Source organism: Homarus americanus, unplaced genomic scaffold (assembly GCF_018991925.1).
Source record: "Homarus americanus isolate GMGI-L3 unplaced genomic scaffold, GMGI_Hamer_2.0 scaffold7419, whole genome shotgun sequence".
Taxonomy (NCBI): Eukaryota; Metazoa; Arthropoda; class Malacostraca; order Decapoda; family Nephropidae; genus Homarus; species Homarus americanus.
The window spans coordinates 1-17,479 of NW_024727501.1; the positions used below are offsets into that span (position 1 = coordinate 1).

The following is a 17,479-nucleotide window of genomic DNA, read 5'->3' on the forward strand; positions in this document are numbered from 1 at the left end:
AGGGTTACAGAGCGTGAGAGAGCCTACCTGAGGGGGATTCAAGCGACAGGCAAGTAGAGCCTACCAGAGGGGATCGGGTTACAGGGCAGGTGAGAGAGCACCTGAGGGGGGGATCTAGGGCAGGGCAGAGATAGAGCCAACCTGAGGGGGATCTAGGGTTACAGAGCAGGTGAGAGAGCCTACCTGAGGGGGATCTAGGGTTACAGAGCAGGTGAGAGAGCCTACCGAGGATCTTAGGTTACAGGGCAGGTGAGAGAGCCTACCTGAGGGGGGATCTGGGGTTACAGGGCAGGTGAGAGAGCCTGAAGGGGGATCTTGGGTTACAGGGCGAGGTGAGAGAGGCCTGCCTGGGGGGGATCTGGGGTTGGGGCAGGTGAGAGAGGCCTGCCTGAGGAGGGGTCTAGGGTTACAGAATGGTGAGAGAGCCTGCCTGAGGGGGATCTAGGAGTAACAGGGCAGGTGAGAGAGCCTACCTGAGGATCTTGGGTTACAGGGCAGGTGGGGCTACCTGAGGGGGGATCTTGGGTTACAGGGCGGTGAGAGGCCTACCTGGAGGGGGATCTAGGGGTTACAGGGCAGGTGGGAGAGCCTACCTGAGGGGGATCCTAGGGGTAACAGGGCAGGTGAGAGGAAGGCCTGCCTGGAAGGGGATCTTGGGTTGGGGCAGGTGAGAGAGCCCTGCCTGGAAGAGATCTAGAGTTACAGGGCGGGTGAGAGCCTGCCTGTGAGGGGGGGGATCTTGGGTTACAGGGCAGGTGAGAGGCCTGCAGGGGATCTGGGGTTACAGGTGGGTGAGAGGCCTACCTGAGGATCTTGGGTTACAGGGCAGGTGGAGAGCCTACCTGAGGGGGGATCTAGGGGTTACAGGGCAGGTGGGAGCCTGCAGGGGGATCTTGGGTTGCAGGGCAGGTGAGGAGGAGCCTGCCTGGGGGGGATCCTGGGGTTGGGGCGGGTGAGAGCCTACCTGGGGGGGATCTGGGGTTGCAGAGCAGGTGAGGCGTGCCTGAGGGATCTGGGGTTACAGGCAGGGTGAGAGCCCTGCCTGAGGGGGATCTGGGGAGGGTTACAGAGCAGTGAGGCCTGCCTGAGGGATCTGGGGTTACAGAGCAGGTGAGGAGAGCCTACCTGAGGGGATCTGGGTAACAGGGCAGGTGAGAGAGGCCTGAGGGATCTGGGGTAACCAGGGCAGGTGAGAGCCTGCCTGAGGGGGATCTGGGGTTACAGGGCAGGTGAGAGAGCCTGCCTGAGGGATCTGGGAGGTTACAGAGCGGGTGAGAGAGCCTACCTGAGGGGGGGATCTGGGGTTACAGGGCCGGGTGGGAGAGGCCTGCCTGAGGGGGGATCTGGGGAGGTTACAGGGCGGGTGAGAGAGCCTGCCTGGGGATCTGGGGTTACAGGAGCAGGTGAGAGAGCCTGCCTGAGGGGGATCTGGAGGTTACAGAACAGGTGAGGAGGCCTACCTGAGGATCTGGGGTTACAGAGCAGGTGAGAGCCTGCAGGGGGGATCTGGAGTAACAGGGCAGGTGAGAGAGCCTACCTGTGGGGGATCTGGGGTAACAGGGGTGAGGTGAGAGAGCCTACCTGAGGGGGATCCTAGGGTTACAGGGCAGGTGAGAGCCTGCCTGGGGGATCTGGGGTTACAGGAGGGCAGGTAGAGAGCCTGCAGGGGGGATCTAGGTTGGCAGGGCAGGTGAGATGGCCTGCCTGAGGATCTGGGGTTACAGGGCAGGTGGAAGCCTACCTGAGGGGTCTGGGGTTGAGACGGGTGAGCCTGAGGAGGGATCTGGGGTTACAGGGGCGGGTGAGAGCCTACCTGAGGGGGGATCTGGGGTTGCAGGGCAGGTGAGAGCCTGCCTGAGGGGGGATCTGGGGTTACAGGGCAGGTGAGAGAGCCTGCCTGAGGGGGATCCTAGGGAGTAACAGGGCAGGTGAAGAGCCTGCCTGAAGGGATCTGGGGTTACAGAATGGGTGAGAGAAGCCTGCAAGGGGGGATCTGGGGTAACAGGGCAGGTGAGAGCCTGCCTGAAGGGCGATCTGGGGTTACAAGAGCAGGTGAGAGCCTACCTGAGGGGGATCTGGGGTAACAGGAGCAGGTGAGAGAGCCTACCTGGGGGGGATCTAGGGTAACAGAGCAGGTGAGAGAGCCTACCTGGGGGATCTAGGAGTAACACTCTGAAGCCAGAGTGAGAGAGCCTACAGGGGATCTGGGAGTAACAGGGCAGTGGGGAGAGAGCCTACCTGAGGGGATCTGGGGTAACCAGAGCAAGGTGAGAGCCTACCTGGGGGGGATCTGGGGTTACAGAGCAGGTGAGAAGCCTGCCTGAGGGGGGGATCTGGGGTTACAAACCCCAGGTGAGAGAGCCTACCTGAGGGGGGATCTGGGGTTACAGGGCAGGTGAGAGAGCCCTGCAGAGGGATCCTGGGGTTACAGAGCAGGTGGGAGGCCTGGGGGATCTGGGGTTACAGGGCAGGTGGAGGCCTGCCTGAGGGGGATCTCTGGGGCACCAGGGGCAGGTGAGAGGGCTGGGATCTGGGTTACAGAGCAGGTGAGAGAGCCTGCAGGGGGATCTGGGGTTACAGAGCAGGTGAGCCTGGGGGGGATCTGGGGTTACCAGAGCAGGTGAGGCCTGCCTGAGGGGATCCTGGGGTTACAGAGCAGGTGAGAGCCTACCTGCAGGGGGGATCTGGGAGTAGCAAGGGGCAGGTGTGAGAGAGCCTGCCTGAGGGGGTCTGGGGTAACAGGGCAGGTGAGCCTACCTGAGGGGATCTGGGGTTACAGGGCAGGTGGAGAGCCTGCCTGAGGGGGATCTGGGTTACAGAGCAGGTGAGAGAGGCTACCTGGGGATCTGGGGTTACAGAGCAGGTGAGAGGCCTACCTGAGGGGATCTGGGGTTACAGAGCAGGTGAGAGAGCCTACCTGAGGGGGATCTGGGGTTACAGAGCAGGTGAGAGCCTACCTGAGGATCTGGGTAACAGGGCAGGTGAGAGAGCCTACCTGAGGGGGATCTGGGGTGGCTGGGGCGGTGAGAGAGCCTGAGGGGGGGATCTAGGGGTTACAGGGCAGGTGAGAGAGGCCTACCTGAGGGGGATCTGGGGTTACAGAGCAGGTGAGAGAGCCTGCCTGAGGATCTAGGGTTACAGGGCGGGTGAGAGAGCCTGCCTGAGGGGGATCTGGGGTAACAGGGCCGGGTGAGGCCTGCCTGAGGGGGTCTGGGGTTACAGAGCGGGTGAGGAGAGCCTGCCTGAGGGGGATCTGGGGTTACAGGCAGGTGAGAGGCCTGGGGATCTGGGGTTACAGAGCAGGTGAGGAGAGCCTGCCTGAGGGGGGGGGATCTGGGGTAACCAGGGCAGGTGAGAGAGCCTGCAGGGGGATCTGGGGTAACAGGGAGCCGGGTGAGAGAGCCTGCCTGAGGGGGGGGTTCTAGGGTTACAGGGCAGGTGGAGAGCCTACTGAGGATCCTAGGGTAACAGGGCAGGTGAGAGGAGAGCCTGCCTGAGGGGGGATCTGGGGTTACAGAGCAGGTGGAGAGCCTGCCTGGGGGGATCTGGGGTTACAGGACAGGAGGAGAGCCTACCTGAGGGGACCTAGGGCAACAGGGCAGGTGAGAGAGCCTACATGAGGGGGACCTAGGCAACAGGGCAGAGCCTACCTGAGGGGGATCTAGGTAACAGGCAGGAGAGAGCCCACCTGACAGGAAATCCAGGGTAACAGAGCAGGAGAGAGCCTACCTGAGGGGGGGATCTGGGGTAACAGGGCAGGTGAGAGAGCCTACCTGAGGGGGGGATCTAGGGGCAACAGAGCAGGTGAGAGAGCCTACCTGAGGGGGGATCTGGGTTACAGAGCAGGTGAGAGAACAGCCTGAGGGGGATCGGGTAACAGGGCAGGTGAGAGAGCCCGCCTGAGGGGGATCTAGGTTACAGGGCAGGTGAGAGAGCCTACCTGAAGGGGATCTAGGGTAACAGGGCAGAGAGAGCCTACCTGAGGGGGGATCTAGGGTTACAGGGCAGGTGAGAGACTCACCTGAGGGGGGGATCTAGGGGTTACAGAGCAGGTGAGAGAGCCTACCTGAGGGGGGGATCTAGGGCAACAGGGCAGGTGAGAGCCTACCTGAGGGGGGATCTGGGGCAGGGCAGGTGAGAGAGCCTACCTGAGGGGGATCTGGGGTAACAGGGCAGGAGAGAGAGCCTACCTGAGGGGGGGATCTAGGTTACAGGGCAGGTGAGAGAGCCACCGAGGGGGGGATCTAGGGTAACAGGGCAGGTGAGAGAGCCTACCTGAGGGGATCTGGTTACAGGGCAGGTGAGAGAGCCTACCTGAGGGGGGGATCTAGGGTTACAGGAGCAGGTGAGAGAGCCACCTGAGGGGGATCTAGGTTACAGGGCAGGTGAGAGAGCCACCTGAGGGGATCTAGGGTTGCAGGGCAGGTGAGAGAGCCTACCTGAGGGGGATCTAGGGTAACAGGGCAGGTGAGAGAGCCTACCTGAGGGGGATCTAGGGTAACAGGCAGGTGAGAGAGCCTACCTGAGGAGGGATCTGGGGTTACAGGGCAGGTGAGAGAGCCTGCCTGAGGGGGGGACGGGGTTATCAGAGCAGGTGGAGAGCCTACCTGAGGGGGGATCTAGGTTACAGGGCAGGTGAGAAGCCTACCTGAGGGGGATCTAGGGTAACAAGGCAGGTGAGAGAGCCTACCTGAGGGGGATCTAGGTTACAGGGCAGGTGAGAGAGCCACCTGAGGGGGATCTAGGGTACAGGGCAGGTGAGAGAGACCTGAGGGGGGATCTAGGGTAACAGGGCAGGTGAGAGACCTGAGGGGGGGATCTAGGAAGGTGGGTAGAGAGCCACCTGAGGGGGATCTAGGGTTACAGAGCAGGTGAGAGAGCCTACCTGAGGGGGATCTAGGTTACAGGGGCAGGTGAGAGAGCCTACCTGAGGGGGGGATCTAGGGTTGCAGAGCAGGTGAGAGAGCCTACCTGAGGGGGGATCTAGGGGTTACAGGCAGGTGAGAGCTACCTGAGGGGGGATCTAGGGTTACAGAGCAGGTGAGAGAGCCTACCGAGGGGGGATCTTAGGTTCACAGAGCAGGTGAGAGAGCCTACTGAGGGGGATCTAGGGTTACAGAGCAGGTGAGAGAGCCTACCTGAGGGGGATCTAGGGTTACAGAGCAGGTGAGAGAGCCACTGAGGGGGGGGATCTAGGTTACAGGGCAGGTGAGAGAGCCACCCTGGAGGGGATCTAGGGTTACAGGGCAGGTGAGAGCTACCTGAGGGGGGATCTAGGTTACAGGGCAGGGGAGAGAGCCTACCTGAGGGGGGATCTAGGGTTACAGGGCAGGTGAGAGAGCCTACCTGGGAGGGGGGATCTAGGGTAACAGGGCAGGTGAGAGAGCCCACCTGAGGGGATCTAGGGTCAGGGCAGGTGAGAGAGCCTACCTGAGGGGGGGATCTAGGGTAACAGGGCAGGTGAGAGAGCCACCTGAGGGGGGATCTAGGGCAGGGCAGGTGAGAGAGCCTACCTGAGGGGGGGATCTTGGGTTACAGGGCAGGTGAGAGCCTACCCTGAGGGGGGATCTAGGTAACAGGCGGGTGAGAGAGCCACCTGGAGGGGGACTAGGTAACAGAGAGGTGAGAGAGCCTACCTGAGGGGGGGGATCTAGGGTTACAGGGCAGGTGAGAGAGCTACCTGAGGGGGATCTAGGTTACAGGGCAGGAGAGAGCCTACCTGAGGGGGGGATCTAGGGTTACAGAGCAGGTGAGAGAGCCTACCTGAGGGGGGATCTAGGTTACAGGGCAGGTGAGAGAGCTTACCTGAGGGGGATCTAGGGTTACAGAGCAGGTGAGAGAGCCTACCTGAGGGGGGATCTAGGGTTACAGGGCAGGTGAGAGAGCCTACCTGAGGGGGGGATCTAGGGTAACAGGGCAGGTGAGAGAGCCCACCTGAGGGGGGGATCTAGGGTTACAGAGCAGGTGAGAGAGCCTACCTGAGGGGGGATCTAGGGGTTACAGGGCAGGGGAGAGAGCCACCAGGGGGGGATCTGGGGTTACAGAGCAGGAGAGAGCTACCGAGGGGGGGGGGATCTAGGGTAACAGGGCAGGTGAGAGAGCCCACCTGAGGGGGGGATCTAGGGTTACAGGGCAGGAGAGAGCCTACCTGAGGGGGGATCTAGGGGTTACAGGGCAGGTGAGAGAGCCTACCTGAGGGGGGATCTGGGGTAACAGGGCAGGTGAGAGAGCCTACCTGAGGGGGGGATCTAGGGTAACAGGGCAGGTGAGAGAGCCTACCTGAGGGGGGGATCTAGGGTACAGGGCAGGTGAGAGAGCCTACCTGAGGGGGGATCTGGGGTACAGGGCAGGGGGAGAGAGCCTACCTGAGGGGGGGGATCTTGGGGTAACAGGGCAGGTGAGAGAGCCTACTGAGGGGGGGATCTGGGGTAACAGGGCAGGTGAGAGAGCCTACCTGAGGGGGGGATCTGGGTAACAGGGCAGGTGAGAGAGCCTACCTGAGGGGATTTAGGGTTACAGGGCAGGTGAGAGAGCCTACCTGAGGGGGATCTGGGGTAACAGGGCAGGTGAGAGAGCCTACCTGAGGGGGGATCTGTTACAGGGCAGGTGAGAGAGCCTACCTGGAGGGGGGATCTAGGGTTACAGGGCAGGTGAGAGAGCCTACCTGAGGGGGGGATCTGGGGTAACAGGGCAGGTGAGAGAGCCTACCTGAGGGGGATCTAGGGTTACAGGGCAGGTGAGAGAGCCTACCTGAGGGGGATCTAGGTTACAGGGCAGGTGGAGAAGCCTGAGGGGGGGATCTAGGGTTACAGGGCAGGTGAGAGAGCCTACCTGAGGGGGATCTAGGGGTTACAGGGCAGGGAGAGAGCCTACCTGAGGGGGATCTAGGGTACAGGGCGGTGAGAGAGCCTACCTGAGGGGGGATCTAGGGTTACAGGCAGGTGAGAGAGCCTACCTGAGGGGGGATCTAGGGTTACAGAGCAGGGAGAGAGCCTACCTGAGGGGGGGATCTAGAAAGCGGGCAGGTGAGAGAGCCTACCTGAGGGGGGATCTAGGGTTACAGAGCAGGTGAAAGAGCCTACCTGAGGGGGGATCTAGGGTTACAGGACAGGTGAGAACAGGTGAGAAGACTTACCTGTAGGACTCTTGTTGAGGCAGTGGCAGCAGGGGAGCAGCCGTGGTCGAGGCCGCCGTTCTTGGGTCATGCTGCCTTCAGTGCGTTGATCACAACTCGTGTACAACTCTAGCTAACACCTCCATCACAACCTCACAACCTCCCAGTGGGGTATCGTCCATGGAGGGGGGTCCACGATTCTTGAAGTTCCTAGGTCACAGGAGGTCAAAGGTCACAGTGTCACAACCGCCCACTATGATATTGATCTCTCGTCATTGTGGTGTTTTCAGAGGTTAAACTTATCACTAAAGGTCACTCACAACCTCTTGATAGTGGCACGACCTCCGAGACACTATCGCAACGACCTCAACGACCTCTAACACACTGTCACGACGACCTCTAACCCAAAATCACTTCTACACACCGAAATATCGATCCATGGTCACGTTCCTAAGTTTTCAGTACAGTAGTTGACAACCTTTGGCCACTCTGCCACGGCCTTCACTCTCACAATCACCCGAACATCGATTCACGTTGGTTATAATTTCTGTTCTGTCCGTCATCACAACTTTTACAACCAACCAACGTTCTCCATCGGTTATAGTTCGCTCACATCCCGTTTTCTTTAGCGCAATTATCCCCTCCATTTCCCAGCCTCCGTGACACAATTCCTACTGACATTTCACATTTCTTATTAATTATTTTTTATCAATTATTATATTTCTCAATTATCATTTTCTATCACGTGTATCTGGGAGTTGAACTTTTTTGTGCTGTATTATTATTATTATTATTATTATTATTATTATTATTATTATTATTATTAGTTATTATTATTACTGTTATCATTATTATTACTATTATTATTATTATTATTAATATTAGTTATTTTTATTATTATTATAACTATTATTATTATTATTATTATTATTATTACTATTATTATTATTATTATTATTATTATTATTATTATTATTATTATTATTGTTATTTTTATTATTATTATTATTATTATTATTATTTTTAATAATATTGTTATTATTATTATTATTATTATTATGACTGTTATCATTATTATTATTATTATCATTATTATTATTATTATTATTTTGAACTTAGACACCATTTCTATTCTCATGTTATAAGTCAACCCAAGAACCATTTACTAAAGCACAAAACTACTGTACAACCAAACTACCACTAAAATACTTTCCCTTTATTCAATATAAACTTTCTATATTATTTGTTGATAAAAATATATATCCTTTTATCACTTCAAAAGATAGAGAGTAAAATTATGATAATTTTTTGTGAGTTATTACTATTTCTTTAAGTTTTATCAAATTATATTTAATAAATTTTTACTTTATCAATTTATCATTATTATTGTATTTTGTATCAATTTATTAGCGATTTTATTCCGCTTTATTGACCTATTTATTATTTATTTCAATTTAATTTATATTTTCTCTCTAATTCATTTTGTTTATTTCTCAAATTATACGAGGTGGGTGTATTAATGGGTGTATTAATGGGTGTATTAATGGGTGTACTAGTGGGTGTATTAATGGGTGTATTAATGGGTGTATTAATGGGTGTATTAATGGGTGTACTAGTGGGTGTATTAATGGGTGTATTAATGGGTGTACTAGTGGGTGTATTAATGGGTGTATTAATGGGTGTACCAACGGGTGTATTATGGCGTATTAACGGGTGCATTAACGGCGTACCAATGGGTGTACCAACGGGTGCATTAACGGGTGCAATACCAACGGGTGTATTAACGGGTGCACTAGTGGGTGCATTAACGGCATTAACGGCGTACCAGGCGGGTGCATTAACGGCGCATTAACGGGCGTAACTAGGCGGCGCATTAACGGGTGTACCAATGGCGTATTAACGGGCGTACTAGTGGGTGCATTAATGGGCGTATTAATGCAATTAGTGGGTGCATTAACGGGTGTGCATGAATGGGTGCAATTAGTGGGTGTAATATTATCGGTAATTAGTGGGTGTAATAATGGTGCATTAATGTGGCGCAAATTAGTTGGTGCATTAACGGGTGCATTAGCGGGCATATTAGCGGGTGAATTAGTGGGCGCATTAACGGCGCATTAACGGGTGCACCAGCGGCGCATTAACGGCGTACTAACGGGCGTATTAATGGGTGCACCAGCGGGTGCATTAACGGGTGTATTAATCGCGTACCAGGCGGGCGTAATAACGGGCGTATTAACGGCGTACCAGTGGCATTAATGTAGTGTACCACCGGCGTAATAACGGGTACCAGGCGTATTAACGGGTGCATTAACGGGTACCAGTGCGTATTAATGGGTACACGGGTGTACTAGGTGGCGTATTAACGGGTGCACCAGTGGCAATAACGGGTGCATTAACGGGCAATTAGTTGGTGTATTAACGGGCGTATTAGTGGCATATTAGTGGGTGAATTAGTGGGTGCATTAACGGGTAATAACGGGTGCACTAGTGGGTGTATTAACGGGTGTATTAATGGGTGTACTAGTGGGTGTATTAACGGTGTACTAGTGGGTGTATTAACGGGTGTATTAATGGGCGTACTAGTTGGTATTAATGGGTGTATTAGTGGGCATATTAGTGCGAATTAGTGGGTGTATTAATGGGTGTATTAATGGTGTAATAGTGGGTATTAATGGGCGTGTATTAGTGGGTGTATTAATGGCGTATTAGTGGGTATTAATGGGTGTATTAGTGGGTGTATTAGTGGGTGTATTAATGGGCGTATTAATGGGCATATTAGTGGGTGTATTAGTGGGTGTATTAGTGGGTGTATTAGTGGGCGTATTAGTGGGTGTATTAATGACGTACCAGTGGGTGTATTAGTGGGTGTATTAGTGGGTGGCTAACGGGTGTATTAGTGGTGTATTAATGGGTATATTAGTGGGTATTAGCGGGTGCATTAGCGGGTGTATTAACGGGTGTATTAATGGGTATTAGTGGGTGTATTATGGGTGTATTAATGGATGTACCAGTGGGTGTATTAGTGGTGCATTAGTGGGCGTATTAATGGGTGTATTAACGACGTACTAAAGGGTGCATTAGTGGGTGCATTAGTGGGCGTATTAGTGGGTATTAGTGGGTATTAGTGGGTGTATTAATGGATGTACTAGTGGGTGTATTAGTGGGCGTATTAGTGGGTGTATTAATGGGTGCACACGGGTGTATTAGTGGGTGTATTAGTGGGTGCATTAGTGGGTGTATTAGTGGGTGTAATAATGGATGTACTATGGGTGTATTAGTGGGCGTATTAACGGATGTACCAGTGGGTGCATTAGTGGGTGCATTAGTGGGTGTATTAACGGGTGTATTAATGGACGTACTAAAGGGTGCATTAGTGGGCGTATTAGTGGTGTATTAATGGGTGCACGGACGTACTAAAGCGGTGCATTAGTGGGTGTATTAGTGGGTGTATTAGTGGCGTATTAGTGGGTGTATTAACGACGTACTAGTGGCGTAATAGGCGGGTGCATTAGTGGGTGTATTAATGGTGTATTAATGGATTCACTAAAGGGTGTATTAGTGGGTGTATTAGTGGCGTATTAGTGGTGTATTAATGGATGCAATTAGTGGGCGTATTAGTGGCGTATTAATGGCGTATTAATGGGTGTATTAGTGGGGTGTATTAGTGGGTGTATTAATGGATGTACTAGTGGGTGTATTAGTGGGTGTATTGATGGGTGTATTAATGGATGTACTAGTGGGTGTATTAGTGGGTGTATTAATGGGTGTATTAATGGATGTACTAGTGGGTGTATTAGTGGGTGTATTAGTGGGTGTATTAATGGATGTACTAGTGGGTGTATTAGTGGGTGTATTAATGGGTGTATTAATGGATGTACTAGTGGGTGTATTAGTGGGTGTATTAATGAGTGTATCGGCCACGCAAAAACACCTGAGACACACCTCCCAATTGGTGGCCGTTAATTACAGGTGTGTAGCCGGGGTTTGGCAGGTGAGTAACTCGGCCTCTCAGTCCCTTACCTGAAACAACAAGAAAAACACACCTGTAGGAATCAGTTTGTAATGGTAATAATAAAAAAGTAATAATAATAACAACAATAACAATAATAATAATAATAATAATAACAATAATAATAATAATAATAACAACAATAACAATAATAATAATAATAATAATAACAATAATAATAATAACAATAACAATAATAATAATAATAATAATAATAATAATAATAATAATAATAATAAGAATAATAATACAGTGATGTTAACAATACAATAATACTACTACTACTATTAAAACTACTACTAATACTACTACTGCTACTGATGATGATGATGATGATAACCCAATTGTAAGATAACTCAAGATAATCCCTTAAATATATCTAAGCATCCCTGTAAGCTAAACCAATATAACGATCAAGATAACGGGGAATATAGCGAGTAAGATAACGATTAATAAACCAATTAAAATACCGAGTAAGATAGCAAGAAGGATTCCGAGCAACATAGCGAGAAATATAACAGGCAAGATAACGATGAAGATAACATGTAAGAAAAGCAAAAAGCAAATAGCCAAAAAGATAGTAAGTACGATACCGAGCAAGATAGCCAATAATGCTGTAAGATAGCCGGTAAGATAGCAGCACCGCAGGAGGGGGGAAGGGAGAGGGGGGGTCACGGGGTGTATGTTTGGACAGGTGGGGTTGTGTTTCCTCATTGTGGGGCCAGAGAAACACAAGAGGGCTTTTACCTCCACTAAGCCAGTTAGGAGGAGGAGGGGGAAGAGGAGGAGGAGAGAGGGAGGAGGAGAGGGAAGAGGAGGCGGAGAGGAGGTGAGAGGAAGGAGAGGAGGTGAGAGGAAGGAGAGGAGGTAAGGTGAGGATAATGATGATGAATTGTGTGTGTAAGTAGAGAGAGAGAGAGAGAGAGAGAGAGAGAGAGTCCAAGCCACATATCCGAATAAAATCAAAAATTTTTCACACGCTATAAAAAATATATATATATAATACAAAAAAGTTAAAAAAAGTAAAAAAAAATAAAAATAAAAAAAAATAAAAAAAGTAAAAAAAAATAATCAAAATAATCAAAATTTTCGCCATTTCAGTTCACCGTGGTAAGGATTCACTCGGCCGCCTCCTCCTCTCCTTACTCCGACAACCAGCAGAGAAGGTAAATATATCTAGGTTCGTAGTCTGCCAATACCGGATGTGTAGCCGTGATGTTGTTGTGGTGTGTGACAGGTGGTGAAGAGAGAGAGAGAGAGAGAGTGAGATTTAGTCTTTATACACACCCGAACACTGCCTCACTCACCCCCTGAGAAATGACTCTATATCTCTGGGGGTTACTCCATCTATCTACCTGGTGGGGGGCTCCTCAGGGTTCCCTCACTGTGGTGGATGTATTGGGGAACACATTGGTTTTGGTGTTCAAACCCAAGGGGGATATATTGAATGTGTTAACCTGGGTGTGGGAGGTGGTAGTGGTGGTGGTGAGGGTGGTGGTGGGGGTGATTGTGGTGGTGGGGGTGATTGTGGTGGTGGGGGTGATTGTGGTGGTGGGGGTGATTGTGGTGGTGGTGGTGGTGAGGGATGATGACTGTGGAGGTGATGTTATTGTGGTAGTGGGTGTGATGGTGGTAGTGGTGGTAGTTGTGGTGATAGTGGACAGTGGCTAACTCCTGATCTGAATACACTGGCAAGCAAACACACACACACACACACATACATACATACATACATACATACATGCATGCATACATACACTAATGTCCTTTGACCTTTCAGTTAGGAGATAATCACTTGACCTCTCCCACCCCCTCAGCAGGTCACCTATCTCCTCACTCACACCTGTTTGGGGCATTGTTCTCCTACACACTGGATCTCCCTGGTATTGTTGTCTCCCTCTACCTGGCGGTGCTATTGTGGTCTTAGGACATGTACACGACAGGTAATCGGGTCAGTGTCAGGTAAGGGACAGGTAAAGAACAGGTCAACAGATATGGGACAGGTACATTGTGGGTACAGGTACAAAACAGGTCAGATACAGGTACAAGACAGGTGACCACATCAATTACAGGTAGATGAGAGGTTTACAGCTCAGCAGCAGTTATATACAGGTAATTACAGGTACAAGAAAAGTACATAGCTCAATTTCAGGTTTCCGACAGGTACACAGGTAAGTGACAGGTAGACAGATATATACCTGAGAAATGATCCCCCACATCCCACCTAACCATACGTCATCCAGGTGAGAAGAACGGATCAGTTTTCATATCCTTTTAATATTACATCTAAAAAAATCGTTAATCTTCCATAGTTTCCCCTGTAGAAAACGGGAAGACAAGAAAGAGAAATTAAAATGAAGGGAAAAAATCAGAAAAAAAAGTTATAGCTTTTAAGGCAAAAATATATAGTTGGAAAACATTTAGTTTTAGAATATATTGAAAACTATTACGAAAAATTTATGTTGTTATTTAAGGTAATAAATTTCAAATGGTAAAAAACAAACTCACTGAAAAATCCTGCGTTTCAGAGCATAAAATTTAGAAGAAAAAATATAATATAGTTTCTCTTGCCATAAATATTCCGCTGAAAATTAAATTCTCAGGAAATAATCTGATGTTTGAGGAGGAAATATTAGGTCAAATTTGTTCAGTCTGTGTGAGGTTATTGTTGCCCAGACTGATGAATGAGGTGGAAACTTTGTGGTCATTATTCTGACAGTAAGTCGTTAATCTGACCGAGGAAAGTTTGTGAGGTGTCAGAGTATGAAAAACTTTACATACATACATACAGACATACATACATACATACTGTACATACATACTGTACATACATACACACATACATTCATACATATATACATACATACATACAGACATACATACATACATACTGTACATACATACTGTACATACATACACACATACATTCATACATATATACATACATACATACATTTCTACCTTGCCAAAACACGTGGAGATAGAGACTTTCCACTTGAGACGGTAACTTGAAATTCTATCTTCCTCAACACACACTTCCCGTCAGTCACTCAGGCCAGATCTTCACGATATTCAATGATGTTGACTAGTGGCTGAACGATACTAAGTGATACTGAACACAATACTCTGACACACTCTACTACGATCTGAGAAAATTGAGCCTCCACATAGCCAACTTCCTTAACTCACCAAACTCTTCCATAATGATTCGTTTCGGAAATAGCCAAGCGGATGTCCGTTTGGCCTTCATGTCGCCCGAAGGTTAGAATTCTCACATATTCTTAAGTTTATTTTATCTCGTAGAATTGTATATAGAAGGAAGCATCTTACTGGCTTATTTAACTTACGACATAAATAAGGATTCCTAAAGATTCATACGAGAATTTTTTTTATCTGAACACGAGGACATATGAAAAGTAAGATACGATATAATTATAATTTCTTAAAGGATCTTACGATGATTTTCTCCCCTAAGTTTAAATGTTTCGTCAGCATCTAACTTCTTAATCTACGACATAAAAATAATTCTTAAAGGATCGTAGGATAGTTTTCCTTCTGCTTGTAAATGTAGTTATTCCTCTTGATAATTCTCTTACGATAAAACACAAAAAATAATTCTTAAAAGTTCGTAGGATAAAATTTTTAGTTAATTATATATATAAAAGAAAATATAAATGGTTTCCTTACCCATATGTGTGATTAATATGGGGTGTTAATTATGCTAAGGCTCTCATTTGCTCACTCTTTCTCTATCTCTCTTTTCCCTCCCTAGTTTACTTCTCTCTCACACTGGTACTAATTTTCTCTCTCATTCTTTCTCTCCCATACACTCTTTCCATGTCTCGCTACTCTCTATCTTTCCCATTTTTACATTTTCTCTTTCACTCCTCCCCTCTCTCTCCCATCCACCCATCTTTCTCTCTTTCCCCCCCTCCCACCCTTCTCTTCCATCCTCTCTCTCTCTCTTTTTCCCACGCATCCTCTCTCCTCCTTCTCCTCTCTCTCTCTATCTCCTCCCACCCCACCCCTCACCCTCCTCTCTTTCAGGTCATCAGCGGGTGAGGGTCATAGCTCAGGGTGAAGACAATGGCAAGCCACGACAACAGGACGTATCGAGGAGGGAGGGTGTGTAATGGGTCCTCCCTAATCCCAGCTCAAGTCTCCAATATTCCACACACCGTCACCTGCTCTGAGAAGGACACCCAAATATCTGAATATCTGAGAGTTAGAATATTCTCCCGTTGTAATTAATTGATATTCGTATATGCAATAGTTAAGGTAGAGTTTCGGTGTTAATTTGAAGTCATTGGAATAGAGTTGATTTTCAATTCAGATTTTTCATTTATATGAGTTTGGTAAAAGTTGTATTCAAAGGGTCAAGTCATCGTACTCAAGGAGGTTAAGTCATCATTCTCAAGGTGTTAGGTCATTCTACTCAGGAGATTAACTCATTGTATTCATGAGGTTAAATAAATCATCGTACTCAAGGGGTTAATTCATCGTGGTCAAGGAGGTTAAGTCATCGCACTCAAGAAGGTTAAGTCATCGTACTCAAGGAGGTTAAGTCATCGTCCTCAAGAGATTAAGTCTTAGCATTCAAGGAGTTAAGTTATCGTACTCATGGGTTAAAAGCCCCACACTTTAAGCATACTGTACCTTAACCCTAATCAAATTACACCAGACAAACACACAGACAGAAATAACAACCACAAAGTGACTATCTGCCCAAACCAGGACTCTGTTTTACCACACAAATTGAGTAATGTTTTTCATGATGTGTTTGTGTCCTCGTGTGGCTCGTAAAACAACATTGTGTGTGTGTTTGGTGTTCCTGGTGTGGTGTTTGGAGAGAGTGATTTGTTTGAAAGCTTCGTGTTTGAGGGATTTATTTTAGCCTGTATGCATACACAAGTAAGTAAACTATAAAAGGAATATTTGTTTTACTATACGATGCATGCACATAATATGCATAACTTACATACACACATAGATACACACACACGCACATAAACACACAGACACATATACTACATCGAATACTCACACACACACATACACACACATAAACAAACAGATAGATATACACTATATAAAAACACACACACACACACACACACATACACTATATAACACACACACACACACACACACACACACACACACACAGCCGGTAGTATTGACGCTTGTGTTTATCCCGGGGTGAGGCGTCCAGCTGCTGCTCTCACTGTACCAGGACCACACCTAGCTGTTAACACCACCACACCCAGCTGTTAACACCACCACACCCAGCTGTTAACACCACCACACCTAGCTGTTAACACCACCACACCCAGCTGTTAACACCACCACACCCAGCTGTTAACACACCCAGCTGTTAACACCACCACACCCAGCTGTTAACACCACCACACCCAGCTGTTAACACCACAACCACACCCAGCTGTTAACACCACACCCAGCTGTTAACACCACCACACCCAGCTGGGTAACACCACCACACCCAGCTGTTAACACCACCACACCTATTGTTAACACCACTAATGACCCAGCTGTTAACACCACCACACCCAGCTGTTAACACCACCACACCCAGCTGTTAACACCACCACACCTAGCTGTTAACACCACTACCACTCAGCTGTTAACACCACTCACACCCAGCTGTTAACACCACTCACACCTAGCTGTTGCCAACAATTCACCACACCCAGCCGTTAACACCACTACACCCAGCTGTTAACACCACCACACCCAGCTGTTAACACCACTGACACCCCAGCTGTTAACACCACTCACACCTAGCTGTTAACACCACCACATCCAGCCGTTAACACCACCACACCCAGCCGTTAACACCACCACACCCAGCCGTTAACACCCATCACACCCAGCTGTTAACACCACCACACCCAGCTGTTAACACCACCACACCCAGCTGTTAACACCACTTCACACCCAGCTGTTAACACCTGCCACTCACACACCCAGCTGTTGTTAACACTACTGACACCCAGCTGTTACCATCACCACACCTTGCTGTTAACACCACTACACCCAGCTGTTAACACCACCACACCCAGCTGTTAACACTATCACCCAGCTGTTAACACCACCACACCCAGCTGCTAACACTACTCACACCCAGTTGTTAAACACCACCACACCCAGCTGTTAACACCACTATCACCCAGCTGTTAACACCACCACACCCAGCCACAATTAACACACCAGCTGTTATCACTACCACACCCAGCTGTTAACACCACCACACCCAGCTGTTAACACCACACAACCCAGCTGTTAACACTACCACACTCCAGCTGTTAACACCACCACACCCAGCTGTTAACACCACT

General features: G+C 49.0%; 1 protein-coding gene across 1 annotated transcript; it reads right to left on the reverse strand.

The window, feature by feature from the left end:
- Positions 1–593: 593 nt before the first annotated feature.
- Positions 594–7,205, reverse strand: LOC121865870 (vegetative cell wall protein gp1-like; the record flags this gene model as incomplete). Its single annotated transcript, XM_042365419.1, has 6 exons — positions 7,136–7,205; positions 3,080–3,493; positions 2,430–2,556; positions 1,742–2,034; positions 1,286–1,493; positions 594–722 (listed from the first exon to the last, which is right to left on the reverse strand). Coding segments are annotated over exons 1-6 (1,241 nt in total), but the record flags the coding sequence as incomplete, so codon positions are not given.
- Between the last annotated feature and the right edge of the window lie 10,274 nt (positions 7,206–17,479).